This window comes from Myotis yumanensis, unplaced genomic scaffold (assembly GCF_028538775.1).
Source record: "Myotis yumanensis isolate MYYU_CA2020_CCGP unplaced genomic scaffold, mMyoYum1.0.hap1 SCAF_9, whole genome shotgun sequence".
Taxonomy (NCBI): Eukaryota; Metazoa; Chordata; class Mammalia; order Chiroptera; family Vespertilionidae; genus Myotis; species Myotis yumanensis.
In genome coordinates, this window is record NW_027223760.1 from 84,855,338 (window position 1) to 84,882,832 (window position 27,495).

Here is a 27,495-nt window from a genome sequence, read left to right on the forward strand (position 1 = left end):
TCTTAAAAGTCAAAAGTTTCAAGGTACTTCGGTAGTTCTCCCTGCACCCACTGCGCTCCAATGCCTCCCACAAACAAGTTTAAGGCAGACAAAGGGCCACTGAGGACCCGGAGGGCAACAGCAGACACCACCCCGGCTGCTTTCGATGCTGCTTTTGTTTGTACTCAGGTCCAGAGGAAAATGTCAGTGTGTTCCCTCCAATGTCATCCTGATCGAGGCAGCTGGACCACGCGGAGTGGGTTTTTCTCCCGGAACACAGTGCCATCCCCTCTGCCACGACCCAGCTGCTGCCATGACCCCATGGACAGGTGCTGCGCGACCATCACAAACGTGCTCTTCCCAACACGGTCCTCCCAGTGAGCGGGAGGTAAGCCAGGGTTCCAGCTCGCCACAGTCCCGGGTCTGACAGGAGCTCCATGGGGCCAGCGCAGCACCCAGGAGAGCAGACTGCCTTCAGGTGACTGGGGGTCGGGACAGCTGTTCCCCCCACACCCTGAGGAACCCACGAGCAGACACGCAGCTTACATTCGGGTTCGGTCGATCAGCCCCTGTCCCTCCAATCTCAGAGTCCGTGTCAAGAAGAGCTCATCATTTGGGGAGACACTCACATACTCCAACAGGCTGGTGAAAGCTCTGGGCTGCGCAGTCTCAGCACTCCCATCTGGCTGAGAGGAACACTTCTACTTGACAAGGGGCCAAGAAGATTCCATGGGGGAAAACTCAAGTCTTTTCAGCAGATGATGCTGGGACAACTGAATATTCACGTGCAGAATGGAGCTGGACACCACCCACAAAATTAACTAAAAATGGAGCTAAGACCTAAATGTAAGAGCTGAGACTGTAAGACTCTTAGAAGTTTTATAACTTCTTGCCCTGACTGGTTTGGCTCAGTGGATAGAGCATCAGCCTGTGGACTCAAGGGTCCCAGGTTCGATTCCAGTCAAGGGCATGTACCTTGGTTGCGGGCACATCCCCAGTGGAAAGTGTGCAGGAGGCAGCTGATCAGTGTTTCTCTCTCATTGATGTTTCTAACTCTCTATCCCTCTCCCTTCCTCTCTGTAAAAAATCGATAAAATATATTTAAAAAAAAAAAAGAAGTTTTATAACTTCCAAGTTAAAGTGGAGTAGCTCTTTGTGGCTTTCAATGGTATCTTAGGAAAACAAACAAAAAAGATAAATTGGACTTCATCCAAATAAAAACTTTAGTGCTTCAAAGGATACCATCAAGAAAGAGAAGACACAGAATAAGTGAAAATATTTGCAAATCATATAACTAAGGAACTGTATACAGAATAATAAAGAACTCCTATAACTCAATAAAAAATAAGCCAATCAAAATAGACAAAGGATACGAACAGGCATTTTCCCCAAAAAAGATACACAAACCGCCAATGAGCACAATAGGATTCTCAACAAGTGTTGGGAGGACACGGACAAATCGGGAGCTCAGACACCGCTGGAAGGAATGCAAACTGGTGCGGCCACTGAGGAAAACAGTCTGGCAGGTCCTCAAAAAGTTAAACAGGATTACCGCAAGACCCAGCAACTCCACCGAGGAACATGGCCAAGAGAAATTACAACACATGTCCAGCCCTAGCCAGTTTCCATCCGTGGACAGAGCTTCCGCCTGCCAACTGAAGGTTCTGGGCTGATTCCCATCAAGGGCACATGCCCCAGTTGCGGGCACGACCCCCTGTAGGGGGGCGTGCTGGAGGCAGAAGATCAATGATTCTCTCTCATCACGGAAGTTTCTATCTCTCCCTTCCTCTCTGAAATCAGTAAAAATATATTTTAAAAAACACACATGTCCACACAGAAACTTGTACACGAATATTCATAGCAGCATTATTCATACTAGCCAAAGAGTGGAAAACCCAAATGCTCACCGACTGATGAATGGGTGTACAGGATGGGGGCCAGCCACACAATGGACAAGCACTAGACAACACAGACGCACCTTGGAAATACCATGTGAAGTGACATAAGTCATTCACAAAAACAACATGCATGGTTTCATTTATGGGAAATGTTCAGAACAGGCAAATCTATACAAAGTCCACTGATGACTGGCTGCCTAGGGCTGGGGCAGGGGTGAGATAGGACTGCTGATGGGGACGTGAGAATGCTCCAGAACTGGATCATGGTGATGGGTGCACAACCTTCTAAGACAGCGGTCGCCAACCTTTCGACCTCACGGGCCACTGGTTGGCGACCACTGTTCTAAGATACTGGAACTGCACCATTTCAATGGGTGAACTGTATGGCACAGAAGTTATACCTCAATAAGGTTGTTTATATCTAGGAAAACTATAAGTGAACCTGTCAATGCCAATAAAGTACACAAAATGACACTATTTATAACCCACGATTTTATGATACAAGTATAAACCTATACGTTTGACAAAAATAAGGTTTAAAAAGTAAAAACCAAAGCAAATGTGTTTTTAAGGGCTTGGAGCCCTGCCCATAGGGAACAACCTGCTGAAATAAAGCAACTTTATCTGTGCCCGTCCCTCCCCAGCCGGGCAGCACCACCCTAGGTCACCTTCCCTCCCCGCCACCACGGGCAGAGGCTCACTCCTGATGCCTATCAGCGTCACGCTGGCCAGGCGGAGGGGCAATTAAAGAGGCAACGTCAGCAGAACAGCTGTGCACAGCGTCTCAGGAAGTGAGTCTTAGAGGGGAAAGGGCACGCATCATTAGGTGATTGACAGCTGTCGGGTGTTACCCGACAACCACTTTAAAAGAACAACTCGTTTTGAGAATATTTTTTCTTTTTTCAGTTTCAGACTCCTAAGGTTCTTGTAATGGGGCAAGAAGACAATGCCGTCACCCCACACCTGCGATGCCTTTAGTCTCAGTGATGCAAAGAGCACAGTATTGATTCCCCCGAATCTCATTGAACTGAAAATCTCACTCAATGTCTTTCCCCTGGAGCTTCATCAAACACACACCTGAGACGGGAAGGAGTTTAAATTGCGGAGGCGTTTTGCCATTACTGGACAGAAACGAGGATTGAGTGGGGGAAGGGCAAGCAGGTGACTAATTTGTTGACGAGCCTTAACCGCCTCACTTGATCTGCTTCAGTCTCCTTCACATCCCTGCCTGTTTTTCTGTAATTATGATGCAAACACGAATGCTCACTCTAAAATGGTTTCTGTGATTAAAAAGTACAACTTATCAAGGAAAAAGACCAACCAAAGACATCTCTTAAAAAGCTGACGTTCCCAAGGAAAACCTAAACGCAAGTTAGTCTGGAGTGGGTAGCTGGCCAGATCCCTGGAGGGACTTCCGCGCGCCCACAGTTAGAACCCCAACAACTTTCAGTTTGGGGGTCTTGGGGCTGACTGCCCTCCCAGACTGCACCCTCGATGGGAGGTGTCCTGACTGCCGTGCTCCAGGGTGCAGGCCCACAGGCACTTTCAAAGGTGTTGATTACAGTACGAATTAGTAAGCCTTTATGGAAAGCAAGGCCATTTATCAACATTTATTAAAACATTTAAAAGCATAAACAGGACTTCTGTTTCCCACTAAATGCAGCTAAAGACAGGAAATGCTACACTGAAAACAAAAAGACTCTGAAAGATGGAGAGGAGCAGACTGGGAAGGGGCTCTGGGGCCAAGGAGAGAACAGCACCGAGTTCTTGCTGTTCTCTTGACTCCATACATCCCAGACTAGCCGCTGGAGAAGCTGGTCCCAGAAATGCCAGCCAATGTAGACAAAACACACGCAAGAGCTGGCTTCCTCTGCGCAGAGACAAGAGACAGGGCAGCCTCACAGGACAGACGTGTTTAGACAGCAATGGCCTTACTGCAGCCAACCCCACAGGAAACTCTGAGGGCCAGCCCCATCTCACCGGCCAAGTCAGAGGAGACCAGGGGCTTCCTTCCCCAGCGATGTCAGTGGAAGCCAGGAGAGAAGCCCAATTTCACCCTGCCCAGCAGAAACAGGCCACACCCCTCCTCCCAGACAGAGTGAAACCATAAAGGCCCAATAGGGAACTTACACCCACACAGCAGATACCAATACCAAGGAGGCTGGGAGGGGAGCCTGGATTACATCCCTCCCCCCCATCCATGTCAGAGGAAGCCTGTTCTGCTCAGAAACTTAAATAAGATCCAGTCTCAACATCACACCCAAATGTCCAGGCTGCATCAAAGATCACTTTCCAGAGCAAGAACAAAGATCTCAATGAAACAAAAAAAGAATCCACAGGTACCCACACCAAGATGACATAGCTGTCAGAGTATCTGGCAGATTTTAAAGGAGTCAGCCTTAAAATGCTTCTATGAGCAACTATAAACTTATGCTTGAAACAAAAGAAAACTAAAAAGCCTCAGTAAAGAAATCCTATATAATAAAAGGCTAATATGCAAATAGAACAAACGGTAAAACTCTACCAGTCAGTATGATGCGAACTGATCACCAGGGGGCAGACACTCAATGCAGGAGCTGCCCCTGGTGGTCAGTGTGCTCCCACAGGGGGAGCACCACGCAGCCAGACGCCGAGCTCATGGCTGGCGAGTGCAGTGGCGGTGGCCTCTCCTGCCTCCGTGGCAGCACTAAGATGTCAGTCGGACATTCCCCCAAGGGCTCCCGAACTGCAAAAGGGCACAGGCCGGGCTGAGGGACACCACACACACACACACACACACACACACACACACACACACCCTCCCCCCAGTGCACGAATTTCATGCACCAGGCCTCTAAAAGATATAAAGAACTGAATGGAAACTTCAGAACTGAAAAATACGACCACCAACCTTGATAGGTTAAAATGCAGAATGGAGGAAAAAGAAGAAAATCAGTGAATATGGAGTTAGAATAAAGGAAATCACACAATCTGAACAACAGAGAGAAGAGATTGAAGAAAATGAACAGGGCCTCAGGGACACGTGGGACTACAACAAAAACCTAATGATGACGTGAATAGATCAGCTGGATCCCAGGAGAAAAAAGCAGGAGGTGCTGCAGAAGTATTCAGAGATGTAACAGGTGAAAACTTTCCAAATTTGGCAAAAGGCATAAACCTTCTAAGAAGCTGAGTAAACCCCAAACAGAACAAACCTCAAGAAGTCCACTCCAAGACGAGATAAACTTCTGAAAACGATAGACAAACACCCTGAACAGCGTATTTATCAGAAGTCATGGAGGCCAAGAGAAAGTGGCACAACACTCTTCAAGTGCGGAAGGAAAATAACTGTCAACTCAGAATCCTATATCCGGCAAAAATTACCTTCAAAAATGAAGGGAATCAAATCATTCTCAGCTGAAGAAAAACGAAGAGAAACTGCTGCCAGCTGACCTACCCTCAACGAATGGCTAAAGGAATTTCTCTAAGCAGAAAGGAAATGATAAAAGAAGGAATCTCGCCAATTCCATGAAGGAAGGAAGAAGAGAAAAAAACGACTGAGTAAATACAATTTCCTTCTCGACGCTTCTAAACTAAGTGTAATGGTTAAAGCAAAAGTCACACGTCTGGTGTGGTTCTAAATGTACGTAGAGAAAATAGTCACGACAGTTTTCAATGAGGTAGGGTTCCCACACGTCACCCAACCTGATAGAATCATGACACCGGCGGACTAAGTTGTGTAAACAGATAATGTAACACCCAGACCACCTCTAAAAAGCTATACAGAGATATACTCAAAAACACTACCTATCAATAGAGGTGAAATTTCAAAACAAGGTTCAAGTAACTTGCAAGACGTCAGGTAAGAGAAGGCGGAGAACAGAAAACAGCCCGGGCGCCCCAGGGGCTCAGGGCATGGTCCGTGGTCTCGCTCTCTAAAATCAACAGAAACATACCCTCAGGTGAAGATGTTTTAAAAGTAAATGAATGTGGGCCGTGGTCTCAAAAAGATAGTCAGCGTATTGATCTTTCTCCAACTTTCCAAGAGTTAGTCCTCAGCTAATTTGCAAAACTTAGGGCTAGTCCTGCCTATTTCCCCGGGGAAGGTCTGCAGGAAATCCCAGGGCGAAGCCGCTCAGCCCAGGGCGCTCCCCCAACGCTGCTCAGGGCGATGCCTGCTCTGGGCCTCCAGCACCGCTGCGACCTGCAAAGGGCACCGCGGGCCGGTTCGGGGCGAAGCGCAGAGGGCTGGTTCCGGTCCGCTCGGCCGCTAGTTTCATGGCAGTGTCAGTGGCCGCTCACACTATGCCAGGTAGGCTTGCGGGAGGGAAAAGGGCACCAACACGGGCGAGCAAGCCTCCTGCAGAAGGATGAGGACGTGGGTGCTCACCCACGGGCCACAGGGGGAAGGTGGGCGCGGTGGGGTACTGAGCAGGGCGGTGCTGGGTACGTGGGATGCTGCGGGGTCATCCGCTCACCGAGGGTGTCACCTCAAGGAGCAGCGAGGAAGAGCGAGGACGGTGGGTACTGAGGCTGGCACGGAGTGCGGGCGGGGGCCCCGCGCCCCTGGGTGCTGCAGAGTCACTCCTCGCCGGGCATGCGCAGCCCTGGGTCCGCAGCCCACAGACGCTTCAAGGGCGCGCCGTCCGTCCGTCCCTCCGGGCGCGCAGAGGACGCCGCTGGGCGGTCCCACGTGACGCCTCCTCGACCTTGGGAGTCACTCCAGCGGCAGGGCCGTTCTTTACGTCCGCCGCGCGGCCCGCCCCCCGCCCGCCTCAGCCAATGGTGAGCCGCTCCGAGGCCCGCGCGACCTCCACGCGCTTCCGCACCCGCCAATCTCCGCCCGCCAGGCGGCGCCCGCCGCGCCATTGGCTCCCGCGGCCGTCCGTCAGACCCCCGTCCCGCCCACCCTCCCCCGTCAGCCTGGTTCCATCTAGCTTCACTCCCTGTCACCGCGGCGCCGGCGACAGCAAGGGCGTGGCGGCCTCGGCTTCCACCGCGACCCCCGTGCTCTGCCCGACGGGCGCAGAGCCTCCACACCGGGCCGGGCCCGGCGCCAGCGCGCACTCACCTGCCTCCAGCTCCGCTCCACCCGAATGAGGCGCCGACACCCCACTCCGGAGAACCAAACTCTCGACCCCGCCCAGGCGTATGGCGTCAGCACGCAACCCCGCCCGGGAGTCGTCTCCGTCGCGGGGCGGGGCGGTGACGTCACAGAGACGCGCCGCCTCCTTCCGCGTGCTTCAGGGGCTGGGCGGGCCCGGAGGCTGCGGGGGCCGGGGCAGGGAGGCGGGTCTGCGAGGCAGGTCTGGAGAGGGGTCTTCGCGGGACCGGCCTCCGGCGCGGGGCGTCGAGGCCTGTGCGGGAAAGCTGAGGGGCGGACGGAGGTGGAGCGGGAAGCGGGAGGCCCCGGCGCGCACCGGTGGACGCGGAGCCGTCGGGGACACTAGGGGTCCCCCCATGGGCCGCGGGGTCGCGGTGGGACGCCCGGGCCTTCGGTCGGTGCATCGCGGCCTTTCACCCCATGCAAGTGGGCATGGCTTTAAGACGTTATTTTACTTATGGCTGAGGAAGTGGAAACGGTGGACCGGGACCCCCCTGATCGTCCGATGCAGCCCCATTTCAGTGCGAATATGTGAAAATAAGTCGTGTTAGGCCTGAAGTACGCTGAGTGGTAGCCGGTCACGCACGGAGGAGGCTCGTCCCGTTCCGACCGCCGCGCGGACTCCGGCTCACGAGCCGTGGTGGGCGGTCGTGCGAAGCTAGGACTTAACCTGCTCGGTCTCCCCGAGTTTATCTTTGATGCTTTTTGGCAGGTGATACTGGCTTTCCTCTTTGCAGTTACTGTGTTTTCATTGTAACAAGTGGTCCCATGTGAAGATGTTAAGTATACTTTAGTATCAGAAGGTGGCATGCCAGTGATTGACACGGGGAAGTCCGAGCCACGCCTCCCGAGTGGTCTGTGTACGTTCGCAGCAACTCCAGACCCGGACTGTGCCCTGGATGCGGCCGAGGTTGCTGGAGGTGACAGGGGCCGAGATCCGACCACGGGGAGCTGACGTGGTGGTCGCACAGAGGACACACATGGCTGAATCTGCGCCAGGATCAGGCTGGGACTATGTCACTCGCTCGCGGCTTGATAGGGACAGGAAGGGGCGTCTTGTCTTACATTGGGAGTACAGTGTACATGCTTGTACAAAGTTGGGCTGGTGTGTGGGATCAGGATCTGGAGACTGGGAGAAAGTGAACGAACAACCTCAGCATGTTTTTCCCCCCTTTTTAAAAAATTGTGCTAAAGTGTGTATATGAAAATACTTGTCATTTAAAGTGTACAATTCCGAGGCATTAATTACATTCACAGTGTTGTACAACCATCACCACTATTTCCCAAACTTGTTCACCACTCCAAACAGAAACTCTGCAGCCATTAAGCAGTAACTCCCCATGCCCCTCTCCTGTCCCTTCTCCCTATATTTTCTATCCCTATAAATGGACAACTCTGGGTACCTCATGTAAGTGAATTCATACAGTATTTGCCCTTTTATGTGTCACTTATTTTCCTTAGCATGTGTCAAGGTTCATCCATGTTGTAGCATGTGTCAGAAACGTTTATGGCTGAATAGATTCCATTGTATGAACATGCTGCACCTTGTCTATACATCATTTGATGGACATTTAGGTTGATTCTACATTTGGCTGTTGTGAATAATGCTCCAATGACCATTGGCTTGCACATATCTGGAGTACTTGTGTATAATTCCCTCTATAACACCTAGGAATAGACGTGGTGGGTGATATGGTAATTCTGTGTCTAGCTTTTTGAGGAAATGCTAAACTTTCCCACAGTGGCGACACCATGTTGCATTCCCACCAGCAATGCATGAAGGTTCCAGTTTCTCCGTATCTTCATCAATACTTTTTAATTTCTTTTTAAAAATGTATTACAGCCTCCTACTAGATGTGAGGTGATCTCATTTTGGTCTTGGTTTGCATTTCCTTATCGCTGTATGATGTCAAGAATCTTCATTTGTTTTCAGCCATTTTTATATCTTCTTTGGAGGAAAGTCCATTCACGTCTTTTTGACTTGGGTTGTTTGTCTTGTTTTGTTGGAGTTCTTTATATATTCTGCCTGTTAATTCCTTACCAGATATATGATTTATAAATATTTTCTCCCATTCTTTTTACTTTCTTTTTAAAAAATATATTTTATTGATTTTTTACAGAGAGGAAGGGAGAGGGATAGAGAGTTAGAAACATTGATGAGAGAGAAACATCGAACAGCTGCCTCCTGCACACCTCCTACTGGGGATGTGCCCGCAACCAAGGTACATGCCCTTGACTGGAATCAAACCTGAGACCTTTCAGTCCGCAGGCCGACGCTCTATCCACTGAGCCAAACTGGTTAGGCCTCTTTTCACTTTCTTTGTACTGTTTTCTGATGAACAAAAGCTTTAAATTTTGATGAAGTCCATTCTATCCATGTTTGTTATTGTTGCTCATATCTAAAAATCCATCGCCAAATCTGAAATCATGAAGATTTACCCCTATATTTCTTCTAAGAGTTTTATGGTTTTAGCGTTTATATTTAGGTTGTTTATCCATTTTGAGTTTATTTTTATTTTTTTAAATATATTTTATTGATTTTAGAGAGGAAAGGAGACAGAGAAAGAGATAAAAACATCAATGGTAAGAGAGAATCATTGATTGGCTGCCTCCTGCACGCCCCCTACTGGGGATCAAGCCCGCAACCCAGACATGTGCCCTTGGCCAGAATCGAACCTGGGACCTTTCAGTCCACAGGCCGACTCTCTATCCATTGAGCCAAACCAGCTAGGGCCATTTTGAGTTTATTTTTAATATGATGTGTGGTAGGGATTCAACTTCATCTTTTTGCATGTGGAACTCCAGCTGTCCCAGCAACAACTGTTGAAGAGATTATTCTTTTCCCATTGAATGGCCTTGGCACCCTTTTTGAAAAATCAATGGACCATATATATTGGGTTTATTTCTGGACTCTCAATTCTGTTCCATTGGTCTGTATGCTATCTTTATGCCAGTTCCATACTGTTTGATTACTGGATTTCAAAACTTACTCTGTAATAAGTTTTGAAATCCAGAAGTGAATTCTCCAACTTTGTTCTTTTTCAAGATTATTTTGGCTATGTGGGTCCCCTCACAAATTCATATAAATGTAATGTTTGGTTTTTCCACTTCTGCAAAAAAGGCTGTGGAAATTTTGATAGGGATTGTGTCGAATCTGTAGATTGCTTTGGTAGTATTTACATTTTAACAATATTAAGTCTTCCAGACCATGAACATGGGATGTTTTTTCCACTTATTTGTGTCTTCTTTAATTTCTTTCAGCAATGTGTTGTAGTTTTTGGTATACAAGTCTTTTTTTTTTTTTAATATATTTTATTGATTTTTTACAGAGAGGAAGGGAGAGAGATAGAGAGTTAGAAACATCGATGAGAGAGACACATCGATCAGCTGCCTCCTGCACATCTCCCACTGGGGATGTGCCCGAAACCCAGGTACATGCCCTTGACCGGAATCGAACCTGGGACCTTTCAGTCCGCAGGCCGACACTCTATCCAGTGAGCCAAACCGGTTTTGGCAAGTATACAAGTCTTTTACCTTGGTTAAATTATTCCTAGGTATTTTATATTTTTGGATGCTTTTGTAAATGGAGTTGCTCTCTTAACTTCCTTTTTTGATTATTCATTACTGATGTCTTGATTATTGTGCATTGACCTTGTGTCCTGCAACTTAACGGAATTCATTTATTAGCTCTAGTAGTTTTCTTTTGGATCCTTAGGGATTTTTCCTACATAGGATCATGTCGTCTGTCAATACAGTTTTTCTTCTTTTACAGTTCGGATGTCCTCTGTTTCTTTTTCTTGCTGGATTGCTCTGGCTAGAACTTCCAGGACTATGTTGAATGGAAGTGGCGAGCGTGAGCACCCTTGTCTTGTTCCTGATCTTACAGAAAAGCTTTTCAGTCTCTCGCCATTATGTTTGCTGTGGGTTTTTGTAGATCTCCTTCACCGTGCTGAGGAAGTTCCTTTCTATTCCTAGTTTTCTAAGTAGTTTTGAGATGAAAGGGTTAAATGCCTTTTCTCCATTAATTGAGTAATGGTGTTTTTCTCCCTTTTGTCCTGATATTTCTCATGTTGAATTATCCTTGCATTCATAGGGCAAATCCCACTTGGCCATGATGTATAATCATCTAAAGATGCTGTTGGATTTGGATTACTTGTATTTTGTTGAGGCTTATTTTTATTTTTTTGTTATTGTTATTGAGTTTTGCATCTATATTCATAAGGGATATTGGTCTAATTTTCTTATGTTTTTGGCTTTAGTATCAGTGTATTGCTGGCCTTCTAGAATAGGTTAGGAAGTGTTCCCTCCTCTTCATTTTGTTGGTAGAGCTTAAGTAGGATTGGTCTTAATTCTTCTTTAAATGTTTAATAGAATTCACCGGGGAAAAACAACAACAAAAATTCACCAGGGAAGCCACCTGTCCCATACCAGTTTTGTTTCTTACTTGTGGTACTTTAGGTAATAATTTGAGTGTTTGTAGGAATTTGTCCATTTCATCTAAATTGTCTTATTTGTTGATGTGCAATTGTTCACCATATTCTCTCATCCCTTTTATTTCCTTAAGGTCAGAGGTAATGTCTCTACTTTCATTTCTGATTTTAGTGACTTGTCTTTTTTTCTTTCAGTCTAGCTAAAGGTCTGTCAATTTTGTTCATCTTTTCAGAGAACCAACTTTTACTTTCATTGACTTTTTGTTTTATCTCTAATTTTTATAATTTTTAAAAATCCTCACCTGAGGACATGTTTGTTTGTTAGTTATTGAGAGAGAGAACATCGATATGAGAGAGAAATATCCATCAGTTGCCTTCGGCCCTAGCCCCAAACCTGCAACCTGGGTATGTGCCCTGATAGGATTTGAACACACCACCTTTTGGTGTACAGGATGACATGTCAATCAACTGAGCCACACTGGCCAGGCTATTTCTATTTTTTTATTTGTTCCTTTCTTCTTCTATGTTTGGGTTTAGTTTGCCTTTTTCCCCCCTTTTATTCTTCCAAATGTAAAGTGAGGTTACTGATTTGATATCTTTTTTTAATGTAGACATTTATGACTGTGAATTCTCCTCTGAACACTGCCTTCATTGCATTCCATGGCTTTTGCTCAATGTGCTTTTTCATCAAAGTATACATTCTTCATTCATTGAACAATATTTATACCAGATGGGTTCTAGGTGCTGGGGACGCAGAGGGGAATAAAAGAGACAGGCAGTATTTACATTGTGATGGAGCTGCCATTTAGGGTAAACCAACATGACAGCAATTGTTGGTTTCAAATCCATAAAATGGTAGTGTGATAGAGAATGGTGGTAACACTACTTTAATTTTTAAATTTTATTTTAAATAGGTAACATATACACATGGTTTGAAAATAAAAAAGATATTAAAAAGTCCCTGGCTGGTATGGTTCAATGGGTTGGAGCGTTGTTGCATATGCTGAAAGGTGGCGGGTTCAATTCCCAGTCAGGGCACATCCTGTGTTACTAGTTCTATCCCTAGTCAGGCACGTGATAGAAGCAACCAATGGATGTTTCTTTCTCCCATCCTCTCTCTCTAAAAAAAAATTAAAAAGAAAAAAAGGCACCTGGCTGGCCTAGCTCAGGCCTGTGCGTTGACCCATGAACTAGGACAGGGGTGGGCAAACTTTTTGACTCGAGGGCCACAATGGGTTCTTAAACTGGACCGGAGGCCGGAACAAAAGCATGGATGGAGTGTTTGTGTGAACTAATATAAATTCAAAGTAAACATCATTACATAAAAGGGTATGGTCTTTTTTTTTTTCTTAGTTTTATTCATTTCAAATGGGCCAGATCCGGCCCGCGGGCTGTAGTTTGCCCACGGCTGAACTAGGAGGTCATGGTTCAATTCCCAGTCAGGGCACATGCCTGGGTTGCAGGCTCCATCCCCAGTAGGGTGCTTTCAGGAGGCAGTCAGATTGATGATTCTCATCATTAAAGTTTCTAATTCCCTCTCCTTTCTCTCTCTGAAATAAATAACATTAAAAAAAAGGCAACTGCCCTAACCGGTTTGGCTCAGTGGATAGAGTGTCGGCCTGCGGACTGAAGGGTCCCAGGTTTGATTCCAGTCAAGGGCATGTACCTTGGTTGTGGGTGCATCCCCAGTAGGGGGTGTGCAGGAGGCAGCTGGTCAATGTTTCTCTCTCATCAATGTTTCTAGCTCTCTATCCCTCTCCCTTCCTCTCTGTAAAAAATCAATAAAAAATATATTTAAAAAGGCAACCTGTTGAATGGGGGAAAATATTATGAAAAGTTCTAGTTTGCAGAATCTCTCTTGCACCTCTGCTACCTTTTACCTCCTTATCTGCTGGCCTGCCAGACTCCTTTCCTGCCAGGAGTAACTATTTGTAGGATCATGAGGCAACGCGGCATCAGTAGTGAGAGCAAAGGTGGAGGGAACTCAGGGCTTGGGGAGTGGCCGTTTACCAACTAGAACAGAAGTATTTCTATTTTAATCAGTACAATCATACTGGTGTATGTTGACTGAATATTCCCGTTACCTGTAAGTAACCTCTTATATTAGAGTCTGTTTTCCAGTGTTTTTCCATCAAATACAAACACCAAAGATAATGTGCTCTCTCTGCACCTTGCTTTTCTTTTCTTTTTAAATCCTCACCCAAGGATATTTTTCTTTTTTTTTTTTTTTTTTAGAGAGAGTGGGAGGGGGAGAGACACACACAGAGAGAGAGACATGGATGTGAGAGACACACATCTATTGGTTGCCTCCAACACGTGTCCAAACTAGGGCTGGGGATCCAACCCATAATCGAGATACTTACCCTTGATCAGAATCAACCTGGGACCCTTCAGACCAAGGGCCCATGCTCTACCCACTGAGCCAACTTGTTAGGGCTGCACCTTGCTTTTTAAACTTAGCAATATATCCTGGAAATCTTTCTCTGTCAGTTTATAGAGTGTCCTCATTTTTGTCCCAGTTACATAATTGCATAGTTTGTGTTGTGTGTGTGTGTTGTTTTTATTTTTGGGGGGGCGTAGCTGATCCTGTGCCATGTATTGGCTGGGGCAGCTCCTCCAATGACTGGCCGCTCAGTAGGGTGGGGTGTCAGCTGGGTTTCAAGAGTGAAAATGGAAGCCGGAGGCCCAGGCTGCAGCCATGGGTGGCCAGTCCACCCCTCGATGGGAAGAGCACGTGGATCCGGACGGGGCGGCCGCACGGGTCTCTGCAGACTCTGCCACCCACAAGGTCCCCCCCCCACCTCCCCCCGTTGTTCTTCATTTTAGGTTTTTAAAGGTTGAACCCAGTGTCCTGTGTTCTGGATTGGCTTTATCATTTCCTCATGATGTCCTCTAAACGTCTTGGTTTCCTGTAAATCGCAAGACAAAATGCCGGATTCAGATTAAACATTACTTACAAAAGCATATTGTACCATTGGTGATCCTTATGTTTTACAATCAACTTTTGCCAGGACAGGTTAATTTTAAAAACTAAGAGCAAATCATTCCTCAAACAAAATCCCCTACTCTAGGGGCCTAGAGGGTTCTCTTTTGCCAAAGCCCTAAGAGGGCTCACAGGCCCACCGGACCCTCCCACGCCCATCTGAGACCGCTTTCCCCCTTCCCCGCCTCCGTCCCGGTTCAGTCCCAGCCCTGACCTTACAACGTACCCACGGCCACCGCGGGCTGACAGAGGGAGGAGGTGGAGGGCGAGAGAGGCGGTTCAGCGCATGCGTACTCCCCGCGCCGTCACGTTGCGTCTACTGGTGTGGTGCGCAGGCGCGCGCACTTGCGCTGGAGAGAAGGTGCGCGTTGGCAGGTGTTGGTACTGGACTACGTCACTGAGGGGCAATAGGGCCGCCCCGAGCGTTCCGCGCATGCGCAATCTCTGCCTGCCCCGGCTCTTTGGCCTGAAAGACGCGGGACCGGCGTCAGAGTGCGCGCTCTGCGTCGGGTTGAGCCGCGTCGCCTGGAAGCGGGGCGCAGGCGTGCGCATGCGCGTTGCACCGAGGGCGCTTGGTGACAGGTGTCGATCCCCCAAGGCGGCTCGCGATGGGGTGGCCCGCGTTGCTGCTGCTCTCGCTGTGCGCGGTGGGCGTCCGAGGGCTCTACTTCCACATCGGCGAGACCGAGAAGCGCTGCTTCATCGAGGAAATCCCCGACGAGACCATGGTCATCGGTCAGGCGGCGTGGGGGTGGGCAGGGCCCTGCGTGTCCCTCAGTCGCGGGCCGCGGTCCCCTTGGGAGTGTGGGAGCCGGGCCGTCGAGGCGCCTTGTGACAGCGTTATCGCTCCGCAGGGAACTACCGCACCCAGATGTGGGATAAGCAGAAGGAGGTCTTCCTGCCCTCCACCCCCGGTCTGGGCATGCACGTGGAGGTGAAGGACCCCGAAGGCAAGGTAGGGCCACCCGCAGGCCGTGGCCTGGGCGCCCTGCGGACGGGGTCAGGCCGCCCCTCTCCAGAGCCCTGGGGGGGACGGGGGCGGAGCTGGGAGGTCAGTGCAGGGGCTTCCACTGACCGCTGTGTTGCAGGTGGTGCTCTCGCGGCAGTATGGCTCGGAGGGACGCTTCACCTTCACTTCCCACACCCCTGGGGACCATCAGATCTGCCTGCACTCCAACTCCACCAGGATGGTGCTTTTCGCTGGCGGCAGACTGGTAAGAGGGTGTTCTTCATGCCCGGCGGCGTGGCGCAGGGCTTGAGCTGCGACCTATGACCCAGGAGGTCACCGTTGGGTTCCCGGTCAGGGCACGTGCCTGGGTTCAGGCTGGATCCCTAGGGGGGCGGGCAGGAGGCAGCCGATCCATGATTCTCTCCCATCAATGATGTCTGCGTCTCTCTCTCCCTCTCCCTTCCTCTCTGAAATCAATAAAATAATATATTTTAAAAAGGAAAAAGTTCTTTCGCTACAGCTCAGAATCTCTCACTCGGTCCCAAAGTTCTGATTTCTCTCCATCGTTATTTGTGACCCGTTGTGGCATAGTCACAACTGGGGAGACCTGTTGCCCCTCTGTCCCATAGTCAGGGACAAGAGCGGGTGGCATCGTCTGGAACAGGCCGTCTGAGGCTCCCCCACTCCTGTTTCTTACCCTGTGGCTCTGGGGCTCTGACCCCGTGTCCTTGTAGCGCGTGCACCTAGACATCCAGGTTGGAGAGCACGCCAACAACTACCCTGAGATTGCGGCCAAGGACAAACTGACAGAGCTGCAGCTCCGAGCCCGCCAGCTGCTCGATCAGGTGGAGCAGATCCAGAAGGAGCAGGACTACCAAAGGGTAAGGGCATGTCGCTGTACTGGGACCTGCCAGTTGCCCTTTATACCCACCACACCCACTGGGGTTTCTGCTTGGGGCCTTCCCAGTGAACTGTTCAGAGAATGGAATGGAGGGTATTGGTCTAGAGCAGTGATTTTAAACCTTTTTCATCTCATGGCACACATAAAGTAATTACTAAACTTTCTGTGGTACACCAAAAAATATATTTTTTGCTGATCTGACAAAAAAGTAAGTATAACTTTTTGTTTGTTTTTTGTTAATCCTCACCCCAGGATATTTTTTCCATTGATTTTTAGAGATAGTGGAAGGGAGTGGGGAGGAGCTGGGGGAGAGAGAGAAACACTGATGTGAGAGAGACACATTGATTGGTTGTCTCCCAACCAGGGCTGTGCCGTTGACTGGGAATCGAACCTGAGACCCTTCGGGTCCCAGGCTGACACTCTAACCATTGAGCATGCCATCCAGGCTTAGGTATAATTTTGATTCATTCATACTGGATGGCTGTTGTTGGGTTGGCTGTTGTCATTGATTTATTTGACAATCTCAGGGAAAAGAGGTCAGTGCCCCTGCCTAAATAGTCAGGTATTGCATCTTTTAAGAATTGTTGCTGCACCACGGTTGAAAATCGCTGGTCTGGAGGGCTCTTTTTAGGCTCTGCACAATAGAGTAAAAGTCTAGGCATCGTCTGTTCACCTGGGGATCTGGCAAGAATTGGAAGGAGCGTGACTTCATCCCAGTGGGGATGCTTCCCAAGAGGCCGCACGTCACTCCCGTGGGGCACTCCCAGTGGTCGGGCAGACAGGAGGATTTGGTCCCACGGCTGAGTAGTCCTATGGGAGGGGGTGGCTTACACAGCCAGGACCGGCTTTCCCTGCACATTTAGTCCTGGGTCTGTGTCCCACAGTACCGTGAAGAGCGCTTCCGACTGACCAGTGAGAGCACCAACCAGAGGGTCCTGTGGTGGTCCATCACGCAGACCGTCATCCTCATCCTCACTGGCATCTGGCAGATGCGGCATCTCAAGAGCTTCTTTGAGGCCAAGAAGCTGGTGTAATGTCCTCTCCAAATGACCCTCCCTCTCACCTCAGTTATTGATACTTTCCCCACCTAATACCTTATCCACCCAGCTTGTGAGGGAAAAAAAGAAAAAAGAATATAAACCACATTGGTTCCCTGGCAACAGAGCATCCCGATCAGCCACTTGCTCACAGTGGTTCTCAAGAACACAGGGCATTGGTCCAAACTTTCAAAGATACCTTGGGGTTTGTGCACGGTCGGATCTGACCCAGTACTAGGTCTCACTTTTTTCACCTCCAGTGATTCCCCTGCATCCTGTCACCAAATGAGCAAATGACAAGTCTCTCTTGTAACTTCTTCATCTACTCATGCAGTAAGCGATGGCAATGCCCCAAGAGGCCCTGCCTTCCTGCTCCCGTCAGTCCTGGGCTCTCCCAGTGGCTTTGTGAATGTAAATAAGGGGCAGAGGCCCTAGCGGATTGAAATGTTTTTCTATATATTAGAACTATTTTTTGATAAAGTATATATTTTCTTTCCTAGTTGAAGTGTTAACTGCCTATACGACTAGCTGAAAACACCAACGCAGCCCCCTTGCATTCTGTCTGTCCACATGTTTTTGATAAGTACTGTGGCAGCTCTCAGGATTTCAGCCGTCTGTGGGCCAGAAAGCAGACGTCCCACTGCTATTGAGGCCTTAGAGAGGGCCAAGCAGACTCCTCTGGGACACTTGCGATTTCACCAGACAGGGCCTCACTAAGAGTGAGGTTGTGACAGCTCGCACAAGGCAGGGCACTCTTACCCTCCCTCTCCCCTTGACCTGTATTTAAGCTATGGTAAATGTTTTCATGGAACCAGGTTTGGTTCTTTATACAGATTTTTCCAGTGAAATAAAACGTGTTGTAGTAGCCGTGTTTGAAATGAAATGAGAGGTTGTGGGCAGAGTGGAGGCACACAGGTATGGAGGAAGGGCTGCTGGCCTGGACTGCCCCTGCAGCCGCCTCGAGTGGACTATAGCGTGTGGGCTCATGGTACTGGGGCTTGTCCTAACCTGTCCTGGGATGTGGGTGGACCAGTGGTTGCTCAGCCATTCACATGGGTCAACCAAGTAGAAACATCAGCCAGGGATCTTAGGAAGCGCTGAAGTCCCAGGTCGTAAGTTTAAGCAGATCTCACTCCAGGTCCCTATGCCATCTTCTGTAGGAAACAATGCCACCAGTTGCCCATTCTTGACATGTTTATTTCATGGTTTTATTATTCATCTGACCTACAGAACTAAATTCTTAATGTTTTTTTCTTTATTTCCTATATTATCCCACATATGTACCTGTTTTTACTTGTAAAAATATATGCAATTTAGATTTATGGGCATTGTCATTGAATATTTTTGTAATTATTTTTGAAATTCTACATTCTAATTCTGGATGGCCATGTTATCCCAGTAAGGGGAAATGCCATAATTGATATACCCAAAATTCTTTGGATATTTCGAATAGTTTCCAGTTTTCTTCATGTTACAGTAAACAAGGAAACAGAAGGAGCTGGCTGGCTGTGTAGGCCACTGGCCTGAGGCTCTGGGGGAGTATGAGACATGTCGGAAAGAGAACCTGTGTCTACCCTGTGGCTGTTACTAGGAATCCAGCCAGTAAAAGAGCCTGGAGTCTGGGCTGTGGGAGGACAGGAAACTCCAGGTGAGAGCTGAGGCTGGCTTCAAAGTCTGCCAGCGGTAGACACGATTGCATCTTGTTTTGTTAATCCTCACCCAAAGATATTTTCCCATTGACTTTCCTAAGGGAGAGTGGGAGAGAGAAGGAAAGACAGAAACATCAATGTGAGAGAAACACATTTATAGGTTGCCTCCTGCACGAGCCCTGAGCAGGGCCTGGGCTGGGGAGGAGCCTACAACCAAGGTATGTGCCCTTGACCGGAATTGAAGCTGGGACCCTTTGGTCTGCAGGCTGACGCTCTATCCACTGAGCCAAACCAGCGAGGGCAACACAATTGCATCTAAATTATGTCGATAGGTCAGTCAGTCTTGGATTTCTCCTGTCAAGTTCTGATGGGAAGGGGAGTGGAGTAGAACAAATGTGGGACTAGCAGATGGGGCAGGTGAGGGTTTCCATACTGCTGTGTGGTATTCACAGACATTACACCTTAAAAGTTTTTTTAAAAATAATGTTTTTATTCACTTTAGAGACTGGAGAGGGATAGAAACATCAATGATGAGAAAGAATCATTGTTTGGCCACCTCCCACACACCCTCTCCTGGGGAATCCCACAAGCTGGGCATTTGCCCTGACCAGGAACCAATCTGTGACATCCTGGCTCAAGGGTGGACTCTCAATCACTGAGCCAAACTGGCTGGCCAGGCCTAAACGTTTTTAAAATTCAGTTGGGCTCACAAAACTGATTAAGCAGGTTTGTATTTGGGGTCGAATGAGAGGCAGAAGGATGGCCTCCAATGATGTCCATGTCCTAATCCCTGGAATTTGTGAATATGTTACCTAACATGGCAAAGGGGATTATGGGTGCTAACAGCTGATTTTAGAACAGACTGTCCTGGATATTCTGGCTGTGCCCACTATCGTCACAAGTTTCCTTAAAAGTGGAGGAGGGAGGCAAAGGAAGGTCTGACGGGATGTGAGGACTCAACCCACTCGCTGTGGCTGGCTCTGAAGACAGATGGAGCGAGGGGCCGTCAGCCAAGTTGGGAAAGGCAAGACAAGTTGTTCCTCTCGCGTCTCCAAGGGAATGCAGCCCTGCCAACAGCTTGATTTCAATTCCATGGGACCTTGTCCGACTTCTGACCTACAGAACCATAAGTAAATTCCTGCTGTTTTAAGCCACTAAGCTATGGTAACTGTTGTAGCAGCAATACCCAACTAATACAGGTGGGAACCAAGAATCCCCATTTTTTCTTTTGTCTTTAAATATATTTTTATTGATTTCAGAGAGGAAAGAAGAGGGAGAGATAGAAACATCGATGAGAGAAAATCAGGGATCCGCTGCCTCCTGCACGCCCCCTACTGGGGATCGAGCCCGCAACCTGGGCATGTGCCCTGACCGAAATCGAACCCGGGACCTTTCACTCCTCAGGCCGAGGCTCCATCCATTGAGCCAAACCGGCAGCCCCCCTCCTTTCTTTTCCCCCAAACTGTAAGAAAAAGTGTATTTAGAGAGTCACAGAGGAAGAGGTGAGCCATAGGGGAAATGGCCCCAGGAAACAGTTACAGAGGAGAAAAAAAGACGGCCCTGGAGCTCAGGAGAGAGGGAGGCGCCCTGGGGACACGGACCCGCACTCAGCCGAGCTGTGCGGTAGCTGACGGGCAGCTGGCGTGGGAAGCCCGGACAGACCACCTGCCTGTCTCCTGCTGCTCATTCTTCCACCCTCGTCCGGCAGACCCTTCGCTGGAGCCTGTCCCTGGACGTCTGAGCCCTGCACCCCGCCAGCCTCTGGCCTCCCCGACGCCGCTCCGTCCGCGGCCACCGGCGTTCTGGACAGCGGCTGCCCCCGCGCCCACCACTGCCCCCGGCGTCCGGCCCGGGAACCCTCGGCGGGGCACGCCCTGCGCGGCGGGTGGGGCGGGCAGCGCCCTCACAGACCCGACGGCGACCCCGGGCAGCTGGGCAGGCGAGGGCGCGCCCAGGCAGCCGCCACGGCCGGTGGGGCTGATCGAAGACGCGCTGACGAAGGTGAAGCCAAAGCCGGCAACGTGCACTGGCGAGCCGAGGGCCCGGGGGCGGCGGAAGCGGGCACGTGCGACCACACCTGCATCCACCCGCGCGGCCCCGGAGCAGGAAAGGCCCACCGCGCAGCGTTAGGCGGCACCGTCCGGGACGGGAGGGGTCCCGGGGGCTCCCACGCGACCCCGATCCCGACCCCCCAGCCGCCCGCCGCCTCTGTCCGGAACCCCCGGCCCCTTTCTCCGCCGCAGCCCCAGAGCTCCGCCCGAACACCGGAAGCCTAGGCTCCGGAACTTCCGGCAGTGACACCTCCTCCGGCGCTGATTGGTTGTTGCATTGACCCGCCCACACGTCCCACGCTTCTCCTACCGCGCGTGCTCGCTGTCAGTACGGAGTCTCAGGATGGCGGACGACGAGGCTCTGGGCTTCGAACACATGGGCCTGGATCCCCGGCTCTTGCAGGTACCCGGCGGGCCGAGGGGCCGGGCCGGTGTGGCCGGGGGGTGGAGGGCCGAGGGGCCGGCCTGTCGGGGGTGGCGGGAGGTGGAGGACCGAGGGGCCGGCCTGGCGGGGGTGGCGGGAGGTGGAGGACCGAGGGGCCGGTCTGGTCAGGGTGGCGGGAGGTGGAGGGCCGAGGGGCCGGCCTGGCGGGGGTGGCGGGAGGTGGAGGGCCGAGGGGCCGGTCTGGTCGGGGTGGCGGGGGGTGCAGGGCTGCTCGCTCCTGAGCCGCCCGCCTCTCCTAGGCCGTCACGGACCTGGGCTGGTCTCGGCCCACGCTGATCCAGGAGAAGGCCATCCCGCTGGCCCTGGAGGGGAAGGACCTCCTGGCTCGCGCCCGCACGGGCTCGGGGAAGACGGCCGCCTACGCGGTTCCCATGCTGCAGCTGCTGCTCCACAGGAAGGCGGTGGGTGGCGGCGGCGCCCTGAGCGGGAGGGAGAGGCCGGGTCGCCGTCGTGGTCCCCCCCACCCCCCTCGTGGTTGCCATGAGCCAGGCCGTCCTCTGGCCTCTTACCCGTGCGGGATGCCCGCAGTCCTCGTACCTGGAGGCGCACGTTCTGGGCTGGAGTCAGGTCCCTGGGCCCTAGTCCAGGCCGCGAGTGAATCTCTGCTGTGGACCTGGGCGTGCCCCCTCCTACCTGCAGTCTGTTGTGGACCTCCAGCCGCTGGCCTTTTAGAGTAACTTGGTCACCGGAAAGTCAGTGGCTCTTTTTGAGGGTCAGCACCTGGGGAAGAATCCTCCGCCAGGCGTTCTGAGGGGGGGAAGCCAGCGCTGGGCTGTGTTGGAGTCACAGCTGCTGGGTCAGAGCCAGAGCAGCGCCGGGGGCCACGAAGCGGGGACGCTGCCTGAAGTCTGAGTCCTGCTCTTGCAGACCGGCCCGGTGGTGGAGCAGGCTGTGCGCGGCCTTGTCCTCGTGCCCACCAAGGAGCTGGCGCGGCAGGCCCAGGCCATGATCCAGCAGCTGGCTGCCTACTGCTCCCGAGACATCCGGGTGGCCAATGTGTCAGCCGCTGAAGACTCGGCCTCTCAGAGGTGGGCGAAGGCACGGGGCTGGAGGGGGTGACGCTGCTCAGAGAGGAGGTTGGGTTTGTGTGCAGCACGGAGGGGTGAGGTCCCGGCTGTGCCTTCTCCCTGACCCTGAGGGGTGGCCCGCCTGCAGAGCTGTGCTGATGGAGAAGCCTGACATCGTGGTGGGGACCCCGTCGCGCATATTAAGCCACTTGCAGCAAGACAGCTTGAAGCTGCGGGACTCCCTCGAGCTGCTGGTGATGGACGAAGCCGACCTCCTCTTCTCCTTTGGCTTTGAGGAGGAGCTCAAGAGTCTTCTCTGGTAGGAAGAGGCGTGTGGGGGGTGAGCGTTGACGCCTGGGCCTGGGGCAGGTGGCCAGAAGTCTGCGACGAGAGGCTGGAGGCTAACGCAGGTCTGTTTTATTGTAGTCACCTGCCCCGGATTTATCAGGCTTTTCTGATGTCGGCTACCTTTAACGAGGATGTGCAAACACTCAAGGAGCTGGTCCTGCATAACCCAGTGAGTTCCCCATGGACGCACCTGCAGTCGCTGACGTGTGCACTCAAAGGGCTTGGTCCTCCTGCTCACTGGGGAGGACAATTGTCACTGGTTCAGCCTCCCTGGTTCTAAATCACTAGAAGCCAATATTCATCAACATTCTCTCCACATCTAAAATTATTATATCCTCCATATGTCCCCTAGGGGTCACCTGAAGGTCTGAGCAGGGACCCCCAAGGGCAGAAAGGCTGTCTTTAGCAGCAGGGCCAAAGTTCTCTACTTATGAGACCTCCGTTCCTGAAAATGGTGTTACTATAGGGCGTTCCGCTCACTACAGTCCTGTGCTTGTGTTTCTCTGTTCTGTGCCCCAGGTGCTTTGCATGTAGTGTTATGTCTTTTGTACCCACAGTAGCCAGGGTCCTTTGAAACCTTGTGCCAGCGGGAGGGAACCATGGTGCCCTGAACAAGCACAGATACACTGTGGATGGCCAGCCAGCGGCTTGTGGGAGCATCTCTGCCTTCTTTCCTGACCACAGGCCTGTCCCCCCAGGTTACCCTCAAGTTGCAAGAGTCCCAGCTGCCAGGGCCAGAGCAGCTACAGCAGTTCCAGGTGGTCTGTGGCACGGAGGAAGACAAGTTCCTGCTGCTGTACGCCCTGCTCAAGCTGTCGCTGATTCGGGGCAAGTCCCTGCTCTTCGTCAACACTCTGGAGCGCAGCTACCGGCTGCGCCTGTTCCTGGAGCAGTTCAGCATCCCCGCCTGCGTGCTCAATGGGGAGCTGCCCCTGCGCTCCAGGTGTGCGGTTGAAGATGGGGATTGGGAAGGAGACACTATGGGTGTTCCTGGTTTTTAAGAGCTTAGAGGCCAGGCTCTGGGCTGGCAGATAGTCGGTGACTCTGCCACAGACTCTCGAGGTGCCCACTGTTCTCCGTCTTCAGTGAGGGGGTTGAGTCAGATAAAGGAGGGGGAGAGTGTGAGAGGGAAACGCCAGGATGACGGTCACGGTGGTGCTGGGGCTGACCCTCCCCTTTGGGCCACAGGTGCCACATCATCTCACAGTTTAACCAAGGCTTCTACGACTGCGTCATAGCAACTGATGCCGAAGTCCTGGGTGCCCCGGTCAAAGGCAAGCGCCAGGGCAAAGGGCCCAAGGGGAACAGGTGCGTCCACATTTTTTGTCCTTCCAGCCCTCCCCAGGGAGACTGAACCAGAATGGGAGCCAGGCCTGGCTGCTGGGCCTGGAGGAGGGGCGCGAAGGGCTCACCTGGCCCCTGGGTGATTGGAACACTGGCAAGGAAGACAGCCCAGCCTGCATTGGGTGCAGCTGCGACCTGAGGGGGAAAGGGAGCCTGCAGTCTGCCCAGTGGGTTCTTGGGTCACCTATGAGGTGGTGAGTTCCACTGTTGCCTCAGAGCTGGGGGCAGGGCCAGGGTGTGGCTGCCCCTCTGCCCAGCTCCTGGGACAGTTCTGGGTGTAAAGAGTCTCACACTGTTAGGGCCCTGGGGCTCCACACGGGCTCAGTTCAGAGACCCTGCTGATGAATGAGCTGTAGAAGGCCAGCGGGAGAGCGGGGGCGAGTCTGCTGTGGTGTTTCCTGCAGGGCCTCTGATCCGGAGGCGGGGGTGGCCCGTGGCATAGACTTCCACCACGTGTGTGCCGTGCTCAACTTCGACCTCCCCCCCACCCCTGAGGCCTACGTCCACCGAGCTGGCAGGTAGGAGAGCTGGATGGCAGGCCGGGCGCCTGGACTGTGGGCACCCCAGGACTCAGGCGAGACAGGGGCTGGGCCATCTCTTTGCAGGACGGCACGTGCCAACAACCCAGGCGTAGTCTTGACCTTTGTGTTGCCCACGGAGCAGTCCCAGCTGGGCAGGATTGAGGAGCTTCTCGGTGGAGGTAAGAGCAAGGCCAGGCTGTGCCCAGGATGCCTTGGACCCAGTGGTGGACATGGAGCAGGGACAGTAGTGTGACCGGCTGCCGCCCTCCTGCTCACCATGCTTGCCCCATGTCCCTCGCTGCATCCTCATCCTGCCCTTGGCAGCAGGCATTGCCCCTTCACAGGTGAGCAGGCCCAGATCCTGAGTCACATTGACTGCCTGCCCTGGGCAGAAGGGCCAAGGACAGCAAGGGGGAGACAGGGAAGAGGCTGGTGGTGTCTCAGGAGGCAGCCCTGGGAGAGGGAGCTCTGTGGGGCAGCCAGGCTGTCAGAGGAGGACAGTGGAGGATGGACGGGCAGGCTGCCCATCCCCAGGAGGTTAAGGGCGCAGGGTCCAAAGGCACCTTGGGGGAGGAGAGTAGGTGTCTGGGCAGGTCCTGAGGGTGAAGGATGTAATGACACCCAGGACTTGGGACTTGACTGCCTGGCCATCGGATCCTGGGGAACTGGTGTCCTGTTGGCAACACCCAGGTGTCTTGCTCTGTGTGCACGTCACATTGCAGGGAATGAGCCAGAGAGGCTGCTGCCTCATCCTGGGGAGGGGAGGGGGGGGCACGGGAGGCTGGGGGTCTGCAGCCAGGACCGCTCATTTCTGCTTCTCCCCAGAGAACGGGGCCCCCGCCCTGCTTCCCTACCAGTTCCGCATGGAGGAGATTGAAGGCTTCCGCTACCGCTGCAGGGTGAGTGCCGGGCGGACGGTGGCTCCTGGGGGACGGGGTATCCCGGGAGCCCAGTGTCCTGACCGCGGTATCCACCCAGGACGCCATGCGCTCGGTGACGAAACAAGCCATCCGGGAAGCAAGGCTGAAGGAGATCAAGGAGGAGCTCCTGCACTCGGAGAGGCTAAAGGTGAGGAGGCGCCACGCTCGGTGCTGAGGCCTCAGCAGGTGGGGCATTCGGTGGGAGGCGACTCTGAGAAGGACAATTGGCGTCACAGTGACAAGGCTGCACTGCACTCAGCCGAGCGTCTCAGAAAAGGGAGTGCGTGTGGGAGCGTGTGGGACGGGGAAGCAAGAGCCCATCAGCTGCTGCCCCTGGGAGTGGGCGGTGGGAAACCTCTGCCTTCCAATTCTAAACACGTGTGACCCACGTGGATCCCCGTAAAGTCACAGGGAGACCAGATCCCTGCATCTCTGTCTCTCTCGTCAGACGTACTTTGAAGACAACCCTAGGGACCTCCAGCTGCTGCGCCATGACCTGCCCCTGCACCCTGCCGTGGTCAAGCCTCACCTGGGCCACGTCCCTGACTACCTGGGTGAGTGGGGCCTGGCGGGCCCCGAGCCGGGCTGATGGGACCCTGAGCCGGGCAGGTGCACTCGCCACGCGGTCCCAGGGGCGCTGTCCTCTGTGGTGGAGGTGGCGGCTCCGAGGGCAAGGAGGGAGCAATCCTCCTCACACAGGAGCAAAGTCATTTGCCAGCAGTGAGTGGCCAGCCGGCTGGGGTGTCGGGGTGCTGCTCAGAGGCCTCTGACCGAGGCCTGGCTGGCGGTGAGGGCAGAAGCCAGGACCCTGCAGCACATTGGGAGCATGTGTCTGACAGGGGAAGGGAGGCTGTGGGGAGCGGCTGCCAGTTTGGGATGAATCTAGTAACAGGCCACCTGGGGGGCGACCACGCAGACCTTTTCCCTATTTTAGTCGCATTTCTTCTTTAAGAACATACCTTAATTTTTTTCCTTACACGACTATTGCAACAAACTCTATGATGTCAAAAAGCTGTGTGACTGTAGGCACTTTAATGTGGGACTGGATTGCAGCCCTGAGTCAGAACGGGAGAGAGGTCGCAGCAGAGCCCGGAGGGCATGTGGGTGAGGGGTCAGGCAGGGTCGGTGGCAGCTACTGAGGCCACGTGTCTCTTCCAGTTCCTCCTGCTCTTCGCGGCCTGGTTCACCCTCACAAGAAGCGGAAGAAGCCGGCCTCTAAGAAGGTCAAGGTATGCCCCCACTTCCCCCCGGCCTTGGTAGCAGCTGTGGTCTCCCCCACCTGGTTCGTTGTCACCCCGGTCTGCACACACCTTGGAGGAGAGTGGTCCCAACATCTGGCCAAAACTCCTGGCCGCAAGGTCAAAGCCAGGGGCTGGGACTCCTGCAGCCACACATGTGTGCCTTCAAGACGAGGAGGACAGGCTGTCTGCCTTGCTGCCATCCAGGCTGCAGGTGACCACAGCAGCGTCTGTCCTGGCCCTGGCTGTCTGTCTGGGTGTTCTCCAGCTGACCTTCAACCTTCCCCCACAGAAGGTGAAGGCCCAGAACCCACTGCGCAGCTTCAAGCACAGAGGAGAGAAGCACAGACCCAGGGCGGTGCCCTCCTGAGGTTGTCCAGGCGGCCTCGGCGATCTTCCTGGCCTCGTGGGGCTGAGCACAGTGGGAGAGTAGAGCTCCCCCTCGACAGAGGGACTGATCCCGCCCTGGACGAATGCTCTAGGCTCTGGAGCAGGCAGACTGTGGCCTCCCGCTCCGTGGCACTGCCAGGCCGCATTTTGTGCCTTAAAGACGGAATAAAGGTTCTGGCTGCCTCCGTCTGGGCCTCCTGCAGGTTTCAGCCCTCTGAGCCCGCTTCTGGGAGGCAGTGCCTGGCGCTCTGCCTGCTGCATGCAGCCCCGTGGCCAGCAGGGGTAACCGTGCCGCCCTGCAGCGGGGCCTTCGGCCTGGGAG

The 27,495-nt window shown here is 52.5% G+C and overlaps 3 protein-coding genes across 7 annotated transcripts in view; 2 read left to right on the top strand and 1 right to left on the bottom strand.

Moving 5' to 3' along the window:
• Nucleotides 1-7,003, bottom strand: part of OGDH (oxoglutarate dehydrogenase) — a 41,032-nt gene extending 34,029 nt beyond the window's left edge. For 4 of the 5 annotated variants that reach the window (XM_070424889.1, XM_070424891.1, XM_070424890.1 and 1 more), the window contains exon 1: nucleotides 6,928-7,003. The gene's annotated coding sequence lies outside the window, so the exon portion shown is untranslated. Of the gene's footprint in view, nucleotides 1-6,334; nucleotides 6,513-6,927 lie in introns of those variants that run through there. The other variant, XM_070424888.1, reaches the window with a different exon arrangement.
• Nucleotides 7,004-14,902: 7,899 nt separating this feature from the next.
• On the top strand, nucleotides 14,903-18,582 carry TMED4 (transmembrane p24 trafficking protein 4). The gene is made up of 5 exons (XM_070424892.1): nucleotides 14,903-15,108; nucleotides 15,228-15,328; nucleotides 15,462-15,587; nucleotides 16,057-16,203; nucleotides 17,108-18,582. The coding sequence occupies exons 1-5, from the start codon at nucleotides 14,982-14,984 to the stop codon at nucleotides 17,255-17,257; spliced, it is 651 nt and encodes a 216-aa protein (XP_070280993.1). The 5' UTR covers nucleotides 14,903-14,981; the 3' UTR covers nucleotides 17,258-18,582.
• Nucleotides 18,583-21,036: 2,454 nt separating this feature from the next.
• DDX56 (DEAD-box helicase 56) lies at nucleotides 21,037-27,358 on the top strand. Its single transcript, XM_070424893.1, has 14 exons — nucleotides 21,037-21,363; nucleotides 21,645-21,806; nucleotides 22,273-22,433; nucleotides 22,561-22,731; nucleotides 22,839-22,929; nucleotides 23,459-23,703; nucleotides 23,949-24,068; nucleotides 24,509-24,622; nucleotides 24,710-24,804; nucleotides 25,451-25,524; nucleotides 25,604-25,693; nucleotides 25,994-26,099; nucleotides 26,704-26,774; nucleotides 27,076-27,358. Exons 1-14 carry the CDS (start codon nucleotides 21,304-21,306, stop codon nucleotides 27,151-27,153), a joined length of 1,638 nt encoding a protein of 545 aa, XP_070280994.1. The 5' UTR covers nucleotides 21,037-21,303; the 3' UTR covers nucleotides 27,154-27,358.
• The last annotated feature ends 137 nt before the right edge of the window (nucleotides 27,359-27,495 follow it).